This window comes from Vanessa atalanta, chromosome 11, assembly GCF_905147765.1.
Source record: "Vanessa atalanta chromosome 11, ilVanAtal1.2, whole genome shotgun sequence".
In the NCBI taxonomy this organism is placed as follows: Eukaryota; Metazoa; Arthropoda; class Insecta; order Lepidoptera; family Nymphalidae; genus Vanessa; species Vanessa atalanta.
This window is the reverse complement of record NC_061881.1, coordinates 2,809,246-2,835,672: the sequence shown is the minus strand read 5'-3', so window position 1 is coordinate 2,835,672 and position 26,427 is coordinate 2,809,246. Positions and strand designations below refer to the sequence as shown.

The following is a 26,427-nucleotide window of genomic DNA, read 5'->3' as shown; positions in this document are numbered from 1 at the left end:
GCACTCGGTTTGGCATGGTGCCAATTTTTTGCCGACATGTAAATGAAACGAGCATTATTGGCGCCGTTTGCGACTAACCGGGCAACTAATATCTCCTAGAAATTATAACTGGAGTATAAAATTGGGATGGTGCCCTAGTATTTATTTTAAACATTTCTGATATTAGTAATTACCTAATATATTATAACATTGACGAGTTTAAATGTTTTGTAGAACATGTGTTTTTATTATTTTTCGTTAAATCCTGTTACAAATAGAATTAAGAGATGTAATCCTTTCAGTACTGTGTAATAGAGCCTCGAGAATGATCGTTGTTACCTTGGCATTTACTTTAATACTAGGAAATCTAGGCAATTTGAAATAATAGTGCGATATAAGTCTAATTAAACTACTTATGACTAGAATTAATTCCAATCATAAGACTGTATTATAAATTTTATCAAGTAAATTATTGTGAATACGTAAAATCATGGGACGTGGTTCAGAAAAAAATTAAACTGATCACAATTCCTATTGTTGTAATCTAAACAAAATAGTATTTTTTAAGTAAATTGCGTAAAGTCTGGTCGTATGGGAATTGTCTTGGCAGCATCTGCCACCGTTCATTGGCCCTACGCCCGCACCGGCAGCGCTTGCAGCACCGAATACTTTCGCCGTAACGATTCTATTGTTATTGCTTTAATGAATTTAAATTAACTAGTTACATTATTTTTTTATTAAACATAACGAGATATATATCTCATAAGTTGTGGTGATTGTTTCATCCAAAAATTTAGTCTGTATAATAATAATTTAATCTTAATACTCGTCAAAAAAAGAGAAGACATAATTCAATTAAACAACGTTATTACAATGTGTCAATATCTGAGGATTTTTTTTTATACCGGATCCGACCTAGATTCTTTTCTTCTGCTTAACGCGGATTGAAAATCGAGAATCCCGTTCGTGTCTGTGTTACCAAGCGTTATAAATGCAGGAACTAGGCCAAAAGAATTGCAAACAACGCGCTGTCTGCTTGGATCTCTACAGCTGTTAATAATACCGACCTAGTTCAATCGACTCGCTAGATAATATAACCAATACATTAAGCATACTTTTTTGTCAAGTATTTTAAAAACTACCACAGATCTAAAAAAATATTCTGATTTGAAATGTAACGTTAATTTGATATTAATCCCATAAATTACATGCTAAAAAAAATTAAATCATATTTGACTAAGTACTTAATAATCATACAAAGGTTGAATTAAGCATTTGAAAATGTTGTATAATCAAACAATAACTGATAACATTGTATGTTAAATGAATGCTAATAAGATTAATATTTTAACGCGTTTTATTTGATGCACACGTGTATTTTTACCATTACTTTTGAGGTAATAAAAGATAAGCTACTGTGACGAATGTATAACATAACGTTTTGAACGTTTAATTTAATTATTCAAAAATATCGTAGCTAAAGACCATGGGAATCGGCTTGTTCTTTGTAAATGTTTTGTATTTTTCTTAATATATGTTGAATAGTCGTCATTAAAATCGTTAATTTTGGTTGCTAACATAAATTGACGCTTTGATGTATCCGTTGTCAAAAATTGAGAATAATTTAAATTATTTTATCTCTATTTTGCTCGCTCGCTAGTAGTGCCAATAAAGGAGTTTTATAAAAAAATGTATTTGATTTAATCGAATAGAAAATTAAGGTTTTGATCAAAACGCACCTTAACGATATTTAATGCAACAGAAATTATTTCACATGTTCTAAATGACCGTTACAACTTCGGGGTTTTTGACTACGGGTCTGGATTAAGTGGAGGGCATTTGAGAAAACAGTTATGGCCCTAGAATTTCAAACAACATCCCAATTTCTACGTAAATACATATCTTTACCTATACCTTCAGTATGTGAAATCCTTCGGTTAAACCGATTTCGATGTTTTTTTTGTGAGTGCCCCTGTGATCGAAAACAAAATTCCTTTTTCACTTGGACGAAGTCGAGACGGGCAGCTTGTATATTTGTCAAAAGATATTTTACTATAAAGAAGAAAAATAATATTTAAGGTAAAATGTCCTTATTTAGAGAAAATTCAGGGGCCTTTGTTGCTCCAGGGCCTCCAGGCCTCTAAATCCGACCCTGTTGAACATTATTTTATGCTATTATTTAATCGCGATTGCTTTCATTGCAATAATATAATTAAATATAATGTCTATATAATTAATAATAATTCTTATGTAATATTATAACTATATGTAACATGTTTTTAATGTATCATCTTTTTTCGTTCAATAATGAATGAATTCATTAAAGATAAAATATTAATTGTATATGAGTAACAGTAATTTCTAATATTGTTAATAAGTGTAACGGCTCATTGACTTACTTACCTATTTGAGATAAAAAACATATGATGCAAATATCGAATCATCTCATTAGTTCAGGGAAAGTGAAATCTGCCGTCGATGAGTGAAAGTACCGTCCGAGACAGTTATCTAAATTCTATAATCCGACAGGTTGGATTATGACTTCATAAATAGTAGACTAGTCTGTAAACAAAATATCAGTGGTTAATTTTATAGTCGTGACCATTCGATGGGTACAATGGAACTGCTAATACTACAAAGGATTCTTTATCAAACTTCTGTTTTATTCCTGACTCAATTAGTATCTTTTCGTAATGCGTTATTGGAACTGTTTATCTTTGGAATTTCCTTTTACCGATAACATTATTATCTCTCGTATGACTATGCTTGGATACACCAAGGTCAGTCAATGGCTACTTTCAGTTGGACCAACAAAAGCGGAAATGCTTTGATTTTTGTTTTTATTTTAATATTACCTTTAAGGTGGATATCCTGTATTGTTAACATCAATTTAACATGTTTTTTTTTTTATTTTATTTTTTCTTTAAACAGGAATTAGAATTCAGATAATTCGAAATCCTCGTTTTTTGGTTGATAAAAATAGGTAGGTAATTGAAATTATTTAATAGGCAATATTTCTTATATATGTTAATATAATTCAAGGTAATCTAAATCCAATGGCCAATGTTGTTTATTAAGCTTAATCTTTGAATGGAGTGTTATGACGTAAAATGCATTTACCGTAGTCACTTGACCCTTGCCAATTTGTGCTGTTGTTCCCACGTTACCATTGTTACGTTTTCATTGTATTCATATAGTTCATGTTTCACAATAGGTCATTTACGTGCAGTTTCTTTTTTTATAGACCTAAATCATAAGCCGTTCTTGTCATTTCTGTAATCGAACTATATTTGTATTAAATATACATTTGCGCAGTATAAGGTACCTATGTAACCCAATATTTAATTTACATACCCAATCTTATTCTAATTAATCTTAATCTCCTAATTACCTATAATATATAGAAGCTTTCCAAAGTTGTAGACCTACTAAAGAAACTCAACGACTTTTTACCCTAAAACAAGAAACAGTGATTTTATGATAAATAGTTATATATATAGTTTACTCAATTAAACACAAAATAGCGAAAATGTTAATATCAAATTACCATACCGAATGATTATTTATACATTATATGATGTTCTTTTTTGTTATTCGCTATAGAGTCATTTATTATTTTAGAAAATCTTTCATCTGATATGGACTCACTCTGGCAACTTACCTACTAGTAAAGTTTGTCGTTCCGTTAAAATAAAATCGTGATTTATTATTATTTATTAAAAAGAACGATCTTTGGTTTTGGTATCTATGTTTGTAAAATAGTAATGTTTAAATATATTCATCATCTTTAGATTAGAGCTTTGTCTAGAAGTGAAACATTCACAGGACAGAATGGAGGAATTTTACACGTTCAGGTCTTCTAGTACTTCATGATTTTTTTTGTTTCATCATATCTTACTAAAAAAATCCAGTAATAAATATGAATTTCTGTATGATTTGACTTTTGTGTTAATGTTATAATCGTTTGATATTCCTATGCAATGTACACAATCTTATCTGTCTTGTATTGAAGAAGATATAGTCGGTTTATAGTTTATAGATTTATAGCGTTTATTAGATAAGATTTGTTTATACAAACTGTAACGTCAACAGTCATCATTTACAATAGTACGAATATTCTTTATTCCAAATGTACGCTGCTTACCTCATGTCTCGATTTAGACTTTATTAGTTATGCTGTATTAGGTGTGCTTATTTATGAATCGAACGACCATCAAAGCGATAAAATATAGTTAATTGGCGCAACAACATTCACATTGAATGGCTGGCTCTTAGCCCAAATTCTAGGAATTAGATGTCGCACTGCTCTAAATAGTTCATTGCACTGTAATCTTGATTTCTCAACCGAGCACGTATTTAATTTTGCAGTTGTATGTCTTTAACTTAATCCAACTAAATTTGTTGTTAACATTCAATATTTTACTATCTACAATATTTACTCTTCAAAAATTCTGTTCCAACGCCCAAAATACAAATCGAGTTTTGGCGGTTTATTTTACTACACCATGAAATGTGTTTATAATATATATATATATTTCATTTCCTGTTTATGATAACATAAAAATTAAGAAATAATATTGTTGAAACATTAATACTTCACTACTTTTTTATTTATATGAGTGCGGCAAATAGGCTATCTGATGGTAAGTAGTCAAAGCCATTGACGCTATAAGAAGTATTAACTATTCCTTACGTCGCCAATGAGTCACAAACCTTGGAAAAGAAGATGTTTTACCCCTCGTGCCTATAGTGACACTGGCTCACTTATCCTTCAAGCTAGAACATACATTAATAGCCTAGCAAAAAATTCTACCAACCAGTATTCATAAATTGACGTCAAAATTAAGGTTCTAACAGATGAACGATTGAAGTACAACAAAACTCAATTGCATAAATCGTGTTGCGAAAATACATATTGGTAGGTGTCATGTCAGCGTTGAATAACAGTTCATAGTAACAATGGTCGTGACACGACTTATTTAGTCCAAATACTTAAATGAATTATACTAATGTCATAACTAACTATTGTACACACCTATTCAACTTTTATGTGTATCATAATAAGAGATAGTTTACCATGCCACCATTATATAGCGAATGCTTCACGGATATATGAAGGCAAAAGATTGTAGTTCATTAGACTCAGATTTATCTAGGAGCAATTCTCTAATCAGGATTTACTCCTTGGATAAATGATTGGATTTGATAGTTTTAAATTAAGTTCTTCGGATTAAGGACTAGAATTATAGTGAAATAAAAATTGATTTGTATTAATGTTTAATATTATATATAACACACACAAGAAATAAATAGGCGAAACATTGTTAGATTGTAAAATATAAATAATTAACTACTAGAAAAACTAAGTGCTCTCCGTTCTATGTCAAATTTTTGTCCTGTAAATCCTGTAATCTTTCTGTATTCCCAATTTTAAATTTTATTACCATCGGGTCAATAGTTTATTCGTGATGAAGTTACAAGCAAGGAGAAGGATAGAGTTACTTTCACATATAATATTAGTATAAACAGAACTGTTTGATCATCTGTGTGCACTCATGGAACGTTGATGTAAAAATGATTGTTATCGTGCACTTGAAAGGTAATTAAAGCACAAGTATTCTTATAGAACAAAGTTGTGAATATTTCAATTATTACGTGTGATGACATAATAGTTTTTAAATGCATGAATTATGCTCATAGCCGTGGGAATGTGAAATTATGTCCTTATTAAATGTAGGTTACTAATACGTGTAATCTGTTGCGTTGCTAGAATAATATAATAATAGGTAGATATTATATTATATATTTTTCATTTTTAATTGTGGTAGGATTTTGTGCAAACCGTCTAATAAGGTTTAACGGAAGAATAACTGTCAGTACCCACTGACCGTTATTCAACCGCTGATTCGGTTATTGAATCGCTGTTTTGGTCTGTTCGTTAGTCAAAAAAATTACAGACACAAGAGATGTTACGTCTGAGTAAACATGGTCGGAGACGCATTTACGGTGTAAGGAACGGATAATATTTCTTACAAAGCCAGTGTCTTTATAAGAAATATTATCTTCACCTGGTACAAGGTTATTAGCTCGCCTGCATTCCAATTACGTAAGTGAAGAAGAGTTTAAGTATATGACATATTCTCTTAAATAACCACTTATTAATAGAAAAATGTACTTAATATGTTTTATCGTTTATCTGTGGTTTTATAATAAGGCAATGGAACTAGAAAATGTTTTTCATTAGTGATTATAATTCAAGATGATTTTTTTTTATAAAATAAGATGTTTTATCTATTTAAGCCTAGTTTTCAACATTTCAGCAGACGTTCAGCTTATTGTTATTACTGTCAACTTCTTGTACCAAGCCAGACCTGAGCTTCTCAATTGAAATGTCAAATGGTAGGTCAATTGCCAATTTCCTTTGTGATTGTTTTCGTCTAATTGCTTAGTTAATGTTGAGCTCGTGATCTAAATGGTGGTTAGGCGCTTCAACTAATGTAAAATACACCTTATTACATAATTATAAATTAAACTAGTTAATTAGACAAAATATGTAGTATTACATAAACACTGTAAGATATTGTAAATTGCAAAGCATTCTTACAATTGAGCTTAAATTAATGGAAACTAATTAGTTGTCTAGTTAAAAGGAATTATTTTTAATCTAAATAAAACCGATTCAATTTAGTATATGTATATAGAATATATTATCGCCAGCACCTAGAACTAAGTTGTAAGTTTTTACCTCGGAGATAAAATTTAATTAAAGTTTATATGAAACATTTCGTCGGAAGTTTAGATGAATGTTGTATACTATTAAAGTAGTGGTACATGAAGTATTTTCCATTGTCTATTTCTAAATGGCAATTTTAAGTGACAGACATGACACATGCGTGCACGCAACACAGAACTTAATGCAAAAGTTCTGTTGAATGATGTTTGGCACATGTTTTCTTGTTGGAGGGGAAAAAAGAGGTACGTAAAGGTTAAGGATTTCCATTGTTTCCTCACCGCAAATCGTTAGCCCTGGCAGAGACGCAACTGACTTTCAATGTAAATTGATTTATATCTGACAACGTAGTTGAATAAATCACAATCGGTAAATTATTTATATACAACAAAATATTTAGAAACAACTTTTGTAGATTTCGTGCTAAATCTACCTAAATCGATGTAGTTAATAATAATCAGTAGTTACACGAAACATCGTATAATATATTGAACACGATTTTCTACTAACATTAATGTAATTAAATAATAGACAATAGATTTCAATTCTAGTAAGTTTGAAAAAAAATATAGCGAGAATTCAACCTAATATATTAATGAAAGTTGGAATAAAAAATAGACTTTGAATTTTAAAAGGCGGCACGTTCAAGCAACGTGGCTGGTTTTTATTTTGTTCGAGTCTTTGGTAAAGGAAACTAAATCTTGAGTTTCTTTTTTTCTGTTTGCCTCTGACCTCGGCTCTCATTGACAATGCCTGCCAGAATGAAATATGGCGCATCGCTAACGAAAAAGAGATTAGGTAGACGATATTATTCCACATCTATTGTTGGCCGTCGCTGCGTCGGCACTGTTTGCTGTTCTGAACGCGTCAAGTCATATTTTTTTAAATCACCTGTTTACCCGTGACGAAGGATCAATGTTTTTCTAGAATCACGATACGAGTACCTACTAAATTTGGTGAGCCAAGCGCGAGTGAAAGATTTTTATTACATATTTACTTCATTCAAATTTATCTTATTTCGAAAATTAATTGTTGTTGTTTGATTGTATTAGTCACTGTTGACAATAATGTAATTACTTAAACATATAAAATTATTAAGGATATTTTTTTACATTATAATGCCATATCCTTATATTATTAAGAAATATTCCATGCACAATACATTTAATGTCATCTACTAGTAAAGTTCATATCGCAGACGGTTTACAAAGCCAGTTTAATGAATCGTATGTGCTGATACGTAGAAGACGCTCGGTAATAAAGCGCCATGCTAGAGACAGACAATAGCCGCCGCCAAGCCTTCGGAGAACCGGTCTTGAGGCCAGCGCTCCGCCGAATTTTGCGTCGACCACCCATAGCCCGTGCCGTCCCGTGCGATACTTATCGCGCCTGTATTTATGACTAGAAACACCATTACCGATTTCTCAGGGAAAGGAATCGCGTAGCGAGACCACCCGTTGAAGGCAATAAATATCGGTGTTGTCGATCAAATGAATTATGCCAGGCTGTCCGCGCCGCAAATTACAAATCTCATAAATTCACAATAAGGTTATGATTAAACTAAAATATTATAAAATGCTAGTATATTTTGATTTTGAAGTGTCTATATTGAAAAGGTGTCGTGGAGATACAGTGTGTGAGCGAGAAGGACGCTGGACCGCTAGTCGGTGCAACAATCCCGCCTACTTAACGCTCTAATCTAAAGGGGAGTGCTGTATCTATCCATCTTTTGTACTTCGTCGACATACAATTTAAAATAATTATATAAACATAACATAATAATGATGTTCTAGATCGACGATAAAATAGTTCAAAGCTTGATTACGCGTGCGTAAACTAACTATAAAAAAGAATCTATTATATGAGTTACCTAGTTACATTTTATACAACTTAACATTTTGTCAACCAAATCAGGTAAATAATTAAGTATATATTTTTATACACATGTCGGTCCTGTTGATAAATTAAAACAAGTGAGCGACATTCGAACCGGTCGTAAATTAACTGGTCTATTGATATCGTCGTGCCACATTTAACGATGATGACACATCTACCGAAATGTATTGGCAGTGAATTTATATGATGATAATTTAAAGGTAACTAATTTTGTTACTTTATTTAATTTGTAAAATCTAAATTTCGTAATAATTTTAAGCACTTTAAATGGAAATAAAAAAGCATCAAATTATAAGCTCACCATATCATGATTAAAACGATAATAAGAGCTCGGAACTCAGGCCTTGTAATAAACATGACACTACCAACCAATGATTGTGTTTAAACGTCGATAAATCCCGAGGCAATAAGCCCAGCCCTGACCACAGTTCATTGAGTAAACCTGTGTCCGGGCGGCGGCGGCGCGGGCGCACCGTCCGTTGCCGCCGGCGAGCACGACTTTGCGCATGTGTGCGTCTGTGTGTCAGCCCTTTATTTGTTGTAAACACTCGTAAGTTTAGAAGCTCACCACGGCTGCGGCGGCGCCCACTCCGACGTGTTTCGTTAACTTTATTCGTTTATTTGTTGCTGCTGTTAATTTTTCACGGTTAGATTCAGAATACCAGTTTAATATTTTAATATTTCTGGTCGTTTATATCATAATAATGCTTGCTTAAGTAAATTTGAACCTACTGAGATTTTAAATAATTATGATTTCTAAACGTAGTTCATTCTACACTCCTTTTGTTTGAAGATCAGCTACATCAGCCTAAAAATAGTTTATAAAGGAAAAAGTTCAAAACGAATTCAGCGAACGTAGTTCGGCCTGCCGGCCGGTGTTCAACGACGCAAGGGAAAGTTAAACTTTCTGAATACTGATCGATAAAAAGTAAAAGTAAATCTATGTTGTATTTTAAGAAAGGAAGAAAAATACTAAAATGTTACGATGTTTTATTAATTCATTCCATCACAATATTGCGTGATTGATTTTATGTATGGTAATTTAAATAATTTACTCACATAATGAATGTATCCTTTACTTAGCTCACTTGTATATCCTATGTATGTATCCTTTACACTGGGGAGTACAAGTAATTAATTAAAATACAATTATATTTTATTATGTTTCTCAGTCGTGAGAGCAAAATTTAGATTAGGTGTAAAAATATACTTATTTTAATTTTGTTACAAGACTTTTTAATATACATATGATAAATAAAATCAAATCGCAGATACATCGAATTATTCAGAAGTCTCCTGATTTTTTTAACTATGAGAGTTCATACTGTAAAGTCTATAACGATGATCGAACCATGATGCTAATATTACAGAACTTTTACAGCATCCTTCAGAATATTATTTATTGATATCTTTAATGATTTAATTGTAATTGTCTTGTGAATTCTTAAATTATTATTAGTGTGAATCTCGAATACTCTACGAATACTCTACTTCATTAGCAATAAACAATACTTTACAAGAAACGTGTACAAATGTCCTTAAAGCTATAAGGTAAATAACCCGACCTATTTCCCTGTGATATCGCTGTCGACAAAGTCGGTATTATTTTACAGTTTTCTTTAGACTGGCGTAACTTCGTCATTACACTTTGATATAAATCAACCAAGTTTATGGGAGCCTTTGCTGAACAACAACAAACGACATTAAATGCTATAGAATGGAGTTCATTATACACTGGTTCATGATAATAACGAGCGCTTAAAGTTTGCTTAGCTGTGTAAATACCGTCAGTTTGATAGCAACACGCGCCGATACTAAGAACTTTTCATTTGCTTACGACTACTTAAACATAAAATATTTATGTTTGATATTTTTGATAACATTCTGATTGATAATCTTTCCGTTAAAATGGGTGTTTTTTTAATAACCCTAAGTGACATTTACGAGTGAATTGCGGGTCAGTAATAACAGTTACAACACGTCGAATTAGTCTTATTACTCGTCTTTTGGCTATTGGATAGAGCGAAGGCTAGAAATAACTCTTTCTCATTATATACGAAACCTAATTTGCCATCTTGTCGGCGATCAGCAGTCCAATGAGACTTGTTTTTCCTTCGTGTGGTTTGTTTTAGTAAAATAGGTGCTTTTTGTGTAAATGCATTTGGTTTACTTTGTCCGTACCAGAATACATACGTACGATTCGTACATACGTACGTACGATAAACTTGAATCTATTAACAATGTCCTTTGACATTATACCAGATTTTTACTATTTGTGAAGCAAATAAACAAGTGAGTCATCTTCTGCTAATATTATTATAAGTAAAAATTTGTGGTTAAAAAATATGTTTCATGCATTCATAAGTCTATATAATACTATGGATGCCAAGTCATTACTTTTCGAAGCTGTATTGTTTTTTTAGACCGAACACATAAAATGTAAAGCGATCATTCATTTGGTCATAATATATAATAAAATTCATCTTAAAATACAAATGCAACATCTATAAACTTATGCCTACCTACTTACACTCTTTACAAGAATTTCCAAACAGGAATGTGGTATAAATAAATTAACGTAATCATTTCAAGCAGTTTGAGCGATATGTACTTGAGTAAGGATTTTATAATGTTTATTTTGACAGTTTTTAAAGCGTAGTGATCAGAACTTAGAAAATGTAAATTAAGTGCTAGTCAAAATATTGAATTCAATAAAACTTCAAGATAGAGACATTTACCTCCTACGTGCTGGCACGCCCGTGTCAACGTCCTGTCATGGTGTTTACATATTTCACCCGCGACAACCATGCGACAACAAAGCAAAATAATATCTACTTCGTATCCTGCCTGTGCATTACATACTAAGCAGTTACATGTACCGAGTCTCGAGTGGTCGTAGATTTGCTATCCAATGTTTTAAATTTTTTAGCCATTGTAGTCATAAACAGAATCAAAACATTGTTAATGTCGTCTTTAGTAATAATGTCGTGAACAAGACATTCGTAGATAATGTCGAAAAATTGAGCTCCACCAAATAAAAATAAAAAAACATGGTAAATATCCCGTTTTAAATACTTGTAGGTAATAAAAATAACCAAAATTTAAAATCTTACAATCTGTTGAATTTCCAAATTCTCCAAAATGTTGTATATATTACTTTTGAATGCGTTAGATAGGGAATAATACATTCTCATTTAATTTTCCTAAGTTTGTATGTCTTATTACAATCAGGTAAAAGTTATCGAAGTAAAGTAGTCTAATTTTGCCTTTGATCCCTTCATACAAATATTCGGTATTACGGCGATCATACCAAAATTTGGGAAGTTATTTATTTGAAACTTTTAACTTTATTTTGAACATCTTCTTTTTTATCATTATTACTATAATATTATGTCAAGAATAATACACCTTCCTTAATATTGTTTAAATAGAAACTAATGGTACACTTTCATTTAAGAGCAAAGACATGTACTGTTAATGATTCATTTAATTTTATTCACAAATCTTCTTGGTTAATTTGTAAATTTCATATATGCTTCGTAATTTGTGATATTAGTATTGATTTCCTGCTAGCTCTTGCTGGCGATGATTGACGTCAAAGTTCTTACAATTGAATATAGAGTACAAACAGTTCTGTGTAATTGTAAACTTTGATGTGCAATATTATAGGTTGATTCATTTGTCACTGTTTATAATCATGTTGCTGAATGTAGGTTGACTAAGCGAGTTGAAAATTCTACACTATATTCAAATGCAATGTTGAGTGTAAGTGGGCAATCGACTTTTTCATTTAATCTGTAATAGATATTGTTCAAATACTTAAAGATAAGACAATTATTAGCGTTTCGAAGTCAATATTAAGCTTACACTATTCCTAATAAGAAATATAATCTGTTTAGCGCATTTTAAGGTTGCTCTTATTACACATTATAACACTTTTATTAGCCTGAGTAGTATAAACTGGCTTACAAGCGAGTGCATTTAATTGGCACATTTGCGAACCGTGGGAAGGGCCGACGGCAAAATAAATGCCTCGTGAATGAACCTTATGAGGAAAACCTTTCAATAAAACTATATTAATTAAGGACCGAATTTTAGAATAATATATTTCCAATCTGACATAAACTCATGTATACAAAAGTAATACAAATATGTTTTTAATATATTGCCATAAGTAAACATAAAACAAGAACTGCATCTTAAATAACGTTTAATGGCGATCGGTATTGATAACAAATTCTATTCTTCTAAATCAGTTGATAATATCGAGGTCAGAGTATTTACATTGTCCATTCCGCAATCAAAGCTCGTGGAACATAATAGAGATTTTTATCAAATATATTATAGAGTTGTCATTTGAGTTACGCCACTGCACGTGTCTCGGTGAAAGCCGTTAGCCACACCTTGCGATCGGATTTTCTGTTCATTCACATGTTAACTTTGTTTGTACATGCATTTATAGAGAAACGCGACTTAATGTACAAATTCAACGATTCTTCGACTTTCGACCGAAATTATTCTGAAGACGCAGAAACAAATATTTTAATATTATTTACTAATAGTATTTGATATATATTATCTTAAAATGTTATGAACAGTTTTGTTTTATTAGTATGAAATAAAGTATTTCGTATTCTTGCAAATTTATAGCGGTCTGGTATATAATCAACATAAACTCAACATACAAAAAATCCTCCTGGTTTTTACGTCTTTATACTTGTCTTCTTTATAATCTACAAAGTGCCAATCGTATCAGGTCATTTACTGTGAACTGCGTGGAAATTGTAACAAAAAGGCGATAGGTCAGACTCAGATCATCATTTAAACGTTTCTTGTGATACATAAACATTTACATAGGTTAAGATTTCAGAGTCTATAATGAAGAGTCATTGTTTTTGTTTGAGTTGTCTCATATCTTGCGTGTTAAACTTATACCAGTATATTCGGAATAAATTTCCGCAAATTTTAAAATATTATGACGCCTGTCTAAAATATAATCGGACTTTTGAATATTAGTCATGGTTTTTAATACAAGTTTATGATATTACGACCAGTATCGATTGAGTAGGTACTACGCACATATAATTTACTCTACATTTAACCAGGAGTTGGAGTCAAAGATTAGGGTTTTTTTGACACTTGAGGACCCAGGAGGGGCGCCGCACGCCCTTACTTCCATGGCGATTCTGGCTTTTAGGATGACGGACTTGAAGTGGAGGTTTAGTAATCAGCTTAGTACCGTGCGATGTTAATTTAACTTACGATTATAACTCATCTTTTGTATGTAATTCGTTAGTTGGTAAAATGTTACGAGCAATTATGTAATATGTAATAAACTTAGTACACCTAAGTTCGCAAACCATATCTTGCATCTAATTTGAAGATTATTTTATTGGACATAAAGCTCTTTTCACTAGACGTGATTATAATATTATATTACTTCGTAATATGCTAAGTCGAAGTTCTACAAATTCACACTTATCATTTTGTGCCTTTGACACACCGGTAAATATCTTCCAAAAACTGTCTCTTTTGGATTTTGTTGAATTAGAAAGAAAATTACATTGTGATGCTATCATTAAAAAAAACATTGGGTAGTAAAATAGAAAATTACGTCGATGTTGTCAACATCTTTGCGCGTACAACTCCAGGCCGCAGTTGTTTCGAATGTGTATATATGGATACTTTCACGTCCTAGGTGTATCCCGTCATTTCCTATATACGTTTAAACATGCAGTAGAAAGGCGATGAGTCAGATTGTCATCAATTAAATGTTACTGGTAATACGGGTTTTAACCACTACGCGAACTATCAAGATCCCTTTTCATATTTTTCCTCATATTCATTCGATATCTTGCGGTATATTTGTTTTATATTTTTATATACTCATCATCAATCAACAACTTGAACAGCACACAGCGCAGTTGAATTATTGTATGTGGTTATTCATTTACAGGGCGTAACTTGCACATTTAAGTATGGCTAATAGTTAACTGGAGAAGGATGAATTAATAACGAACTATATGTTCTAAAATATTTGATATGTACAGGGCTACAGTTAGGGAGTCCATTTCCACAGTGTGTGGATGTGTGCGTGCTTCTAAGTGAGTCCCTATAACACGACTAACCAGCACATCTACTAACTGTACATAAGACGTTCTTCTAACAATATTATTTTGGCCGTGTCTTTCTCCAGGTCATCGTCTTACTTTGATTCTACCATAACCTGGCTAAAGATAAAGCGGCATTTGTTAGAGTAGAGTATTATTTTCAACTTATCCCAGTGACAGGTATGCAAGTATCCCCATTATTGCAGTCTCAATAAGTCCTCTACTTAGGCCTTTGGTTCTTACTGTCATTTGTTCAACTTCATGAAGTTTAATACGGAGTTTCTTGGAAAATCAGAATTATTTGTCACAACAAACTTATGTGATGGCCAATACGTAATGAGAATTATTTAATTTTTTTTTCGTCTAATTTTTATATTATTTTTAACTAAAGTATTTAATTGAGATCTTAATATAATAATTCTAATAAGTAATTATAATTATGAGTTATTTTCTCTCTACATAATTGACATTAAAATGTTAGTTATATAAAATGAAACGTGAAAAAACGATTTTTAACAGTCGTAAGGTCCGTTTTCAATAACCACCTAAGTTTACGGATAGTTCACTATCTTTAATTTGCTTTTATCAATCAAGGATAAGTGTTATCTATCTTTAACCAATGACCGATTATTTTTTTCCTCCCCCTTTAAAATTCTTTGAACGTTTCGTTTTACTATAACTACAAACCCAATTTTATGCTCAAAACAAATTTTACTTTTTTTTTTATTTGCGTAAAAGATATAATACAGCAATAAATTATTTTAGATATAAATGAAGTATCAATTCATAAATAGGTTTGTTTCGGTTTATTTATTTTTCTTTTTAAGGACTTTTTATCACTTTTGTCTGCAATATAATCTAATATTCTAAATAATTCCACCTCACTGTCATCACTGCTATAATACTCCATAATTAATTGAAATGACACAGACTTTATTTTCGCAAAACTAAAGTTATCGGCCGATTTTGACAAATAAGCGCATAACGTTACTAGAGATAACTTCGTCTATCCAAGAGTAACTTGAAACTGTTTTTCAAATGCTAGTAAACATGATCTGTATGACCGTTCCTATCTCCATCCTCCTGATGACAGATGGCTAGTTTCGATAGGAAATGCTAATCGTCGATAGGTTACAGAAAAGAAAGTATGAGAAAAAGAACAGATTTGGCTACCATTAGTTACTGAAATTAGGGATAGATAAGTTATTTAAAAACGACCGTAAAAGTTGTGAAGTGAAGTTATACCCTAATCGAGTATATTGTGACAATTGTAACTAAAGTAAAAAAAAGCTGTATTATAATTGTACTACAGTATATTACTCGTAACTATTGGTATCATTTCTTAAAATCCTTTCATAAAGATCGTGTACTCAACTAAAAATAAGTTAACGTTTGTAAAAACTGTGGGACAATTCTCTACGGTCGTACTTGTCCGTATTTGACGGGTTTTCTTAGAAAATCGCTTTCACCTCAGGTAGTTACTATAGCGCACAAATGTGTTAGATTCTCCAGTTGTAGCTTGTTTTACTGTCAACAAAACAATTTCTTATTCAATTACTTTACTTATGTTTACAATCTTAACATTCACCGACGTTTGAATCGTTCTCTATTATAATTGTCTGTTACTTTGAAAAGTATAACGTTTCATTAACTTTTTGTTGAGTTACATAGATTTTTACAAAAGAAACAGCAATCGATCCAAAAAAGTATCGCGCGACAAATTCGCAAATTTTTTGTTCTGTTAAGAGGTCACTGACACGCTTGTCGTCTGAATTTTCGACTGCAAGTGTAGCACACTAGTTACTCTTAACTGGGTGACAGAATTGTCCTACTTCTATATTCTCTTTTTGAATTGTTGCTATATGTTAATGAATTAAAATGCGTTTCGGACATTGATTTATTGAAGTTAAATGTTTATGCGATAAATACTATGCAAAGAATCGTACACATTTAAATTTAATAACAAAAAAATAGGATTTTTATGATTTTTTGAGAACACCTTGATATGCAAACTTTGAATAATTTGGCATTTGTTTGGATGGAATGCTTTGAAGCTCTTGGCCTTTTTGTTGAGACTCAATTGCGTCACGGTGCTGCGTGCATTGTATAATTACGATTAAAGTCAATATTATCAAAATCAGTAGCAGATTAATTTGCACTATTATTTTCAAGTGTCATAGATTAATGTAGTGAGTTGCCCGGAATTCTAAATTTGAAACAGCAACTGTAATAAAATTAAAGTTCGTAAAATGTTGGCAAACACTTTAACAAGTTCAGATTTCATCATGCATATTAAACCGATGTTTATTCAGTGAGTATATACCATATAAACACTGAAATAATCGAATATAAATAATATATATTAGATCCAAAGATCATATCAGAAGATCAATTCCCTAGATGCAAATATATAGTTACACAGAGTTTAAGGGATCCATAAAAATATTATGTCGAAGAAACACCAATTCTTGTCAAAAAGAGATACTTTTCACAGCTGTCTTTGAATCGAGAGTGAGCCAGTGTAAATATAGGCAAAAGCGAGATAGGAACGTAGATTTGGCCATTTTAGAAATTGGTATATACATATTTCTTACAGTGGCTTTATTTATGAGCGAGACTTCTTACGAAAGGGTACCCATTTGTTCGTCTAGCTTTCTAAAATATCAACATGTAACTAATAAATGTTAGGTTGATATAAATAGCTTATTTAGTTTTGAGCTACGTAAAATCGTATATATATTTTTTTATAAAGGATGTTATGAAGTAAACTATATAGGTACATATGTGCAAAAAATGTAATATACGGGTATGATGTCACAAAACAAAACGATCGATGACATGAGCCGATGAGCACGCGCATACCATTTACAATTAAGTAGGTCACCATTGAGAATCTGAGTTATTAAAATCTACGTATTTTGTCTCAAATGTCAATATAACTTTGTCATTGTGTATACGAAATACTGCAATATTACATCAGACTGTTCTATTATGATGTGATTATATTTATATATAATATAAAGTATTATCGTTAACAAAATAGAAAATCATAGAATTAGGTATTTACACAATCAAGATTTCAACTTCATAATAAAGCTAACATACCTAAAATAATATTTTACTTAAAACAAAATATCATTTATAAGTGACAAAAGGCAAAATTATTAAAAATAGGTTTTAATGCTTTTGATTGAGTGTTCTAGTGAGACCGGTCGTTACCTTGTTTAACAAATCTTCTATCTTTTTTGTTCCGAGAACTAATATTTCATAAACATTAGTTACACATGAGTGATACTTGTTTAATAATTCTAATCTTATATGTCACATAATATTTGTATATTAGTATAACATAAAAGGCGTATGCTCGATACATCAAAGAGTATTTATCTATAATATTAGTTTAAAAATGAATTAATATTAAATAAGAATCAATATAGCTTTGGAATGGCCGTTATGTAATGATTTGAAAAAAAAAAACTGTTGAAAACATGGAATGGTCTTACTATGATTAATTTTAAGACAGCAGAGAGAAAACGAGAAGGCTACGGCCTGGATGATGTCCCGAAACCTAAAATAATATTATAGCTAGGTATATAATACCTATTACAATTAGTCTGTGTCTAGACGTACCGCAAACTCATTTTGCCAAATGGTGCTAAGCTTTTGTCTCTTTCCCAGCTAAACGAAATAATATTTTTAAAATATTTACATCGTTCCTTTGATAAATGCTATCCATTAAATACTTAATGTTTCGATGGCATGGAACTTTGTGAAAACGATATTTGTACCATTCATTAATCAGTTATTCTACTGACAAATGTATTTGTATTCATATATTATATAAAAATAATCATTTATAACCATTGTTTCGGCTTAAAGTGTTACTGAGCTAGTGTTATTTACAAATTAGTTACAAATAACGCCTAAAATAATAAAATAAATTATGATTACCATGTGTTAAAATTAAGGAATATTGTTTACTTTCAGAACGCCAATGTCAGAATGCAAATCGAATCAATACATACCTAATTAGAATAAAAATAAATTTCTTTTGTATATTTCTTTATATTCATGCGCTGTTTTCGATATCTTAAAATGAATTAAAATTAAAAAGGACATATGCGTAAACCGATGAATTACAAGTCGTTTGCGGTTTACCGTCAAGCGCTGCAAAAAGTTAAAAATATCGCCTTTTGTGTCGTTACACTTTAAAATTCCTATAAATTATTATTTCAATTTCCTTTCAATTGTTTTTTTTTTTTGAAAAAAAAAGATTACGTTTATTTTCCATAGAGGTTCAACTTTTAACTTTATTGTTTTAATTTAGCACAAGATATTACATTACGAGTATAGTATTAGTAGGTAATATTTATATAAATTGGTCAATAGAACAGCAGCATTGCTTTCGGCTTTCCAATGAGTGGCAATTTCGAATTGAATTAAAAAAGAAAAAAAACCTGTTACCCATTCAAATGTTTTCTTTTGTGATTGTTATTTTCCATTCGCCTTCACTTTCTGCTTGCAATGTCAATGTAATGATTATTAGTGAATTGACATTACCATCGTGTTCCGTATCAATTGCTATTGTTAGTACTGTGCGTGCAAGTCACGTGCCACTGGAGATTCGGTATATCATAACGGTAAACTTTTTAACATACAGCCATCATGCAGCAGGTACCGTTATCAAATCTGTTTTTATAAGGATTTATAATAGTAATGTTTTATTCTTAACGACCGTCAGTAAGATATCTTATGTCGGGGGTCCAGAGACACACACACACGTATAACAAACGCAGACCACAAATACGACCACACTGACCATAAGTTGTCAACTTCTTCAATGACACTGCTGTAAGAGTTGTCAGCTCCTGTCTGCCTCCGAATAAATAATTAAGGTTTAGGTTTAATGATAAAAATAATGTCGGCTGTAAATATGCATACGTACTTACTACGAATAAAGATACATAGTATACATTATTATTTTTACTTTTTATCCTACAGATAAATTGAAAGTGATTATATATTTTCAACTCTACTAGAAAAATACTTATAATATTGTCAATAGTGTTTGTTTATTAAAGAATATTATTAAAAATAACTCGTTGCTTTTAGAATGTAAGAGACATTCTAAAAGCGTCGAGCTAGCTTAAATATTGTTTTCAAAATATTAATAAAAACCTAGACGAAAGTACAAAAATAAACTGACACGCGAAATTCCGAGCGCAGTGAAGAAGACTAGTCCAGTTAAATTAGTAATCCTAAAATGCTACTTGGAAATGAAAACATTCGGTCACATAAAGAAATAATATCAAAAACAAGAGAATACACAATACACCAAAGACATTTAAATACATATTTAGTTACAAGAAATAAACAGCATGTTATCACAGATGGCTGTATTAAATCGTTCTATAATTACATAAAATATATCTAACCTTCAAATTAAAATGGCAGACCCGAAAATAAAGATCAAATATTTTTCGACAAAAAAATTAACACGCAATTCCATATGTTTCTTCTTGATGTATTTGTGAATATCAAACATGTTAAATGATGGTGTTGGCACTGTTTCTTTTTGTGTGACGTACTTTGGTTTTTCACAATTACATTCTAAGAAAACGTCACACTCGTATTTTAGAAATAATATACCGCTTAAAGCTGATCATATAAAGTTATATATATTTTTTAAATTGGATTACTTTATATTTGGCATGAGTCACATCTGAGTTGTATGTATTAAATTGCGGTATTTTTATGCTGACTCTGACTTCGTTGATTTGGCTTAATTATTATCAAACATTTAAGTAACATTTAATTTAAAAAGTATATCATTTTTCAAAGTCCTAGTGATTAAAAAAAATTCGACTTTAAATTAAAATTAGGAATTAGTAAAAAAATATGTTGTAATTTGATGCTGTATTAACAACTTTTTAAATAATTACACGCTTATGAAAAAAAAATTAATGTTTAATTTCATATGATTATTTGTAGACATGTTTAATTTTTTTGTAGCCAAAAGAGTCCCCTGACACACACTGACTAAACTATTAACATATACGTCAAGTGAATACTACTGAATGTCTACAGAAAAAAAAAAACATTTTAATTAGTTTTAATTGTATTTTAATTATACAAAACCTTCCACAGTAGTACTTTGAATTTATATTTCTATTAATCTAGAAATTTCAGGAAGTGAATTGGTTAGGTACACTTGTAATGACAACTCATACACTTAGATATATTTATTTCCTGATAATGTTTAAAAATATGTATCAATTTATTGACGTGGTACTGACAAGCCGTTGACGAGTCATCGGTAGTGACGTAACCTATGTGAGCTTGAGATTGTAATTCCAAATATTTCCGGTTCCACACGAAGGCATGTATTAAAGCTTATAAGTTATAATACGGGAGATTCGTGTTGCATTTTTGTTTGTGTTTTTCTGTCGTGTTTTTTGCAATGGATAGCTTAATTAAGGCTGATATACGAATTAAAAAACCGTCATCAGATTAGTGCTAGTATCTGAGTTTAAATAGATGTATATTACGAAGTCGTCTAATTTAAATATAAAACATAAAACTTTTAGTTTTTTCTTAAAATATTGTTCGTTTGTTGACAACTAGACCCGAAATGAAACACACGACATAAAATAATAAATAATTTTGTACATTTCAACGTTACCTTCGGGCCATTAACCTTATTCGGATTATTGTATTTGATTAAGATAATTAACTTTGGAAGTAATATTTCTTTTCCTTAATTCCCTTTGATTTCCAAGATGTTCTTATATATTTTATTTTATTTAGAATACACTCGAAAATAAAATGAAGTCTAATTAATTTTCGATATTTTAAGGACACATAATACTTAGTTTATTTAATTTTTTAGATTATTATTTAATAACAGAAGGTAAACATTGTGGAAGGCAATTCACTTATTAAGTGTTTAGTTGAGATTGAATTATGAATTATAAATAACTAGTCGTTTTCAAAAGAACACAGTCTGCGCATTCTGTGAACTGTGTCGACCGGACATGTTCGAATTTGCGAATTAAGCTGTCTTACGAAATACTTGCGTAATACAAGATATTATTAACAAAAGTATATATTTCGCCGAGTCAGAGGAATAACTGTAGTCTTAAATATTCAAACTCATTTACGACCGGAGCTTTTGTTATTTACTCGTTAAAAATAACACAAACATAATAAACAAAGATTTGGGAGGCAACTCATTACATTTTTTCAAAATTCTAGATTTTCCAGTCAACATTTTTACCGATTATTACGGGTTCTAATCCAGGCAAAATCTACCGAATTTTACTTGCTTATATTTTGCATGAAATGAAATCGTGTTGGCAGTGAAGGTAATCGTGGAAGCTGCTTGTGCTGCATGTAAACCGGTACGCAGTAGCAGCGGAAAAACCTCCAAACCTAATTCTTTGTGGATAAGAGAAACAATAAAACAAATAGTGTTATTATTATATTTCAATTTTTTTTAATATTAGCAATATCTAGAACAGTATGTGATTTTTAATATTATATTTTAAACTTACATTAGTTTTTATTTCTCAATTCATTATTTTAATATAGTTAGCTTATATAAAGAGCAGGTGACTCAGAAGATAATCACAAAAGGTTGATAATGACAAGAATATAACATAAGTTCCTTTCACTAAATACTCAAGTACGTTTACTTATCCAGTTGACGTATATATATTACAGTGAACTTAGAACTCTGTAATAGTTTTGTAATCCAATAAAAATCTTTTTTCAATGTAGAAGCATTATACCTGTTTATTGATTGATAAAAAAAATCTATTCGTTCGCATACAAGTACCTTTAGATAAGAGGGGAACTGGCGAAAAACTGGTGTCTCTTTTATTAACAAAATTTGTTAATTTATGTTTTTTAATGATTTGGAATTTTGTATAGTAATGATTATTTATTATTTGAATCTCTCTGGATGTGATAATTTAATGCTTAAAGTATATTCTCGTTCATAAAGTAGTCACTTTATTTTTATATGTCTCTGGACACATTCAACGGATTTTTTTACTATTCTACACGTTGACTGAGTTCCTGTTGTAAATGCGTATACATTGTCATACAAATGAATTACTATAGTCGGACAACTGAGGCAACAAGTTCGTTTATATTGGCCTTATATATTGTATATAAGTCTTTCCCCATTTAAAAGTATATATTTATATGATTAAAATAATTTCGCATATTTTACTAAAATTTTGCTAACAACTCCTGATATCGTTGTTTAGTAGTAAATGTTTTGCATTTGGTTTACAATAACTTATTGTAACTAAACACAGTACGCACTGCTTCACAACATAATTGTGCTTATTAATGTATGTGATAAGATGTTAGAAGTGTGATTTATATAAATAAAAAAGGAAAACGGTTAAGGAACATCCTGGGCATCAAACATCTGAAATCGACTGCTCTATATGAAATCAGAAGCTTTTTTAATGCTACATCGACTTAACTTTTTGCAATTTTATCAAATATTTGTAATATCAGATGAGAGAACAAACTAATACTAAGAATACAATTTTTACATGTAATATATATATATATAAGATAGGGTAAATCTGTCTGCTAGTGTCAATGAGTGAGTTTCACACGCACTTAGACGGGCATAAATATATTTTTTTTTACGTACACATTTGGTTAGATTATGAGGCAGTTTGGTTTGGAATCTATTTAATCTTTAAACAAAAACATCGGGGCGTATGATGAATATGTGTATCTATGATTCATTGAATCAAATTGTTATGTTAGTTTTTTTAGTAAAGTTATTAGTAAAACAATTTGATATGATATAATGTCGTGTTGAGTTATTTTATTGTTACTATATCTGTTAAAAATCTTTTATCATTTATTTATAAATAAATACTTGTATTTTGATATAAAAAACTATTTTTATGGTTGTAAATGGTGTAATGATGTATTTTGTTTGTTGACAGCTCTCAGAAGAGGTCCAGAGGAAACAAAGCGAGTACCAAAAATGTCTCGAGTCATACAAACAGATGAGAGCCAAATTCGAAGAGAATTACCTTAAATGTAAGAGTTTCTACATTTTTTTAATTAACATTCGTTAACAACGGTAGTAAATCCTAAGTACATAATAATATGAATCAAAAAACTGAAAAAGTGTTTTTGATGATAATAGAGAAAAATAGACTTGATGAAAGTAATAAAATGAATCAAATGCGTGAATATTCATTTCATTTTAATAATCAAAGCTTGTATTCATCTTTTGACAAGTTCGTAGACAAGAATTTCATTATTGTTAATAGCTTTGACCGATTCGTTTCCCTTTAAATCCATTAGCCAATCATATTTCATTACCATTCAACGTGCGCTAGTAAATAAACAAAACATTACACCCACGCAGTACACCAACACACCGAAACACGGTACCGATTATCGGGCAATTGTTAAATTAAACGCCAACAGCCAACACCGGCGCGAGAGTGTTCGACGCAACTGTTCGTCTATAAACCATAATGCACGCAACATTCTCTGCAAATCGACTAATCTCCGGACATTAACTCTCGATATCGAACGCAGATCTGCCTTTACCGGCGCCAGTGGAACATAATTTCGCAAAAGTATAGCTATTTATCAGTACACACGCAAACTCGAGTAGCCATATCATTATTCACGCTATTTTAAGCATTTTCCATTTTCCCTACAGATCAAATTAGTGTGCACGTCAATGGTGATACTTAAAAAGCATTCATACAAATTGCGTGCGTGCCTCGTATCATTAATGGTTTTGATGTCAATGCACTCAGATGCCGTTCATACGCAGGTTCTGACTAGTATTTAAACGGTTTTAAAATCCAAATGCAAATCATGTATATAATAGTTTATAAAGTCCTGGCATTATACCTACTCTGTTTGATAATATGATTACAATTAAATATGCGATTTTACAAAGTAGCACATTATTTAAAAGTAGGTAACTCGTTATAATTCACAAAATGTAAAAGTAACAAGACGACTAAATCATTATATCCGTAAATGTATAAAAAACAAACGTTTCAACAGGTTTTACAATATGCCAGCTTACCGTTGACGTATAAGATTTCTGTTAACATCTTATACATACTCATACACTTACACCTCTGGAAACCAAACGATAACACTAATCTATATTTGATTAATCTCTAGCAGCTGGATAAATGCATACATTTTCTTTACCGCTTATAAATATTATAAGAAATTATAAGTCTGTATTTTTAATGTAGGTCCAACCAGTCGAGGAGGACGTAAACTAGACGAGACCAGGGACAAGTATGGCAAAGCTTGCCGAAGGTTACACAGAGCTCACAATGAATATGTGCTGCTGTTGGCGGAGGCGACGGAGTGCGAACGAGCGCTGCGTACCGCATCTCTGCCTGCGCTGTTTGACCAACAGCGACGGCTTGGAGAGGCAACGGCTTCGTCGTGGTAAGTTTAATATTACAGAAATATAATAACGTCAATAACGTGCTTTTCGTCGTATTCTATGGGTAATTTTATTGGTAAAAATTTGGTGTGTTTGTTATAAGTTATCAATTTGATTGGTATAATCAAAACTTCAGATATCAGAACACAAAATTTTACTGCGATTTTGATAACCTGCTGTTGTATTTAAATAGAAAAGACTTTATTTGTTGGAAAAGTAAATGAAAGTTAAGACATTTTCTCATTTTCAGTAAATTACTGTAATTGAGATGTTATGATGCATTGTAAATATGCGTATTATTTAAGATTATTCCTAGCAACGAAGCCGGATTTTGTATTTACGATGTATCATGTATTGGATATATTATAAACGTTAAGTGGCTATCGTTTCTGAGGAGTGGCTATGCAAATCACATGTAAAAGTAAAAACTGGTTAAACACGTGTCACAACATGCGAAAGAAAGATTTTGTTGAGTATGAGTGCACTCATTGCTTGCAAACTTGTTTATGTTAAAATGATTTCTCATAGATATTTATCTTTCACAAAATGGTTAATTGATTAAATCATTTTTAAAATAAAATATAAATATATGTTATATCATAAGTTGTTTTTTAAGTTTGATATATTACTAATAAATAATGTATAAATTTGCATCAGTGATTTAATGTTTATTAAAAACAGATTTGAGTGAGAAACAAAAAATATTTTTGGTACCAATTTGTTGTTCAACAATTACTGATAAACATAATATATGCAGGTCAATTGTTTGACATATTAGTCATCATATTTAGGTTAAAATAGAATACGATTCTCGGAAAAATATCGAAACAATGAATTCGTGTACGATTTCTAAACGAGCGATCGACTTCAAATGTCACAATGAATAACTGTGGTTGCGAGTGTGCTTACAAAGTCCCATACTGAAGGCTCTTTACATAAATTTGAAATAAAATAGAACTATAATATAAAAATGGTAATAATAAACGATAATAATAACTGAGATGATAAGAATGATATTAAAAGACAATTATTATGTGATTAAAACATAATTAAAGTATTTTGAGTTTATATATACTTTTGTCAAATGTTGTAGGAAAGGAATTTTGATGGAAGTGGTGCAGAGATCCGACTTTGGTACGGAGAAGTTTAAGGAGATACAAAACAAGATTGAATCGTCTGTACAGAATCTGAGGCCGCAAGAGGAGTACAAAGAGTTTATTGAAAAATACAGGTACCATATTATC

The 26,427-nt window shown here is 30.9% G+C and overlaps 1 protein-coding gene across 3 annotated transcripts in view; it reads left to right on the top strand.

The window, feature by feature from the left end:
- The window catches only part of LOC125067441 (tyrosine-protein kinase Fer), a 36,261-nt gene that overhangs the window by 3,246 nt on the left and 6,588 nt on the right, over nt 1-26,427 (top strand). For all 3 annotated transcript variants that reach the window (XM_047676055.1, XM_047676054.1, XM_047676056.1), the window contains exons 3-5: nt 23,694-23,790; nt 24,984-25,185; nt 26,277-26,414. In XM_047676055.1, the coding sequence (XP_047532011.1) occupies nt 23,694-23,790; nt 24,984-25,185; nt 26,277-26,414 (437 nt within the window). The remainder of the gene's footprint in view (nt 1-23,693; nt 23,791-24,983; nt 25,186-26,276; nt 26,415-26,427) is intronic.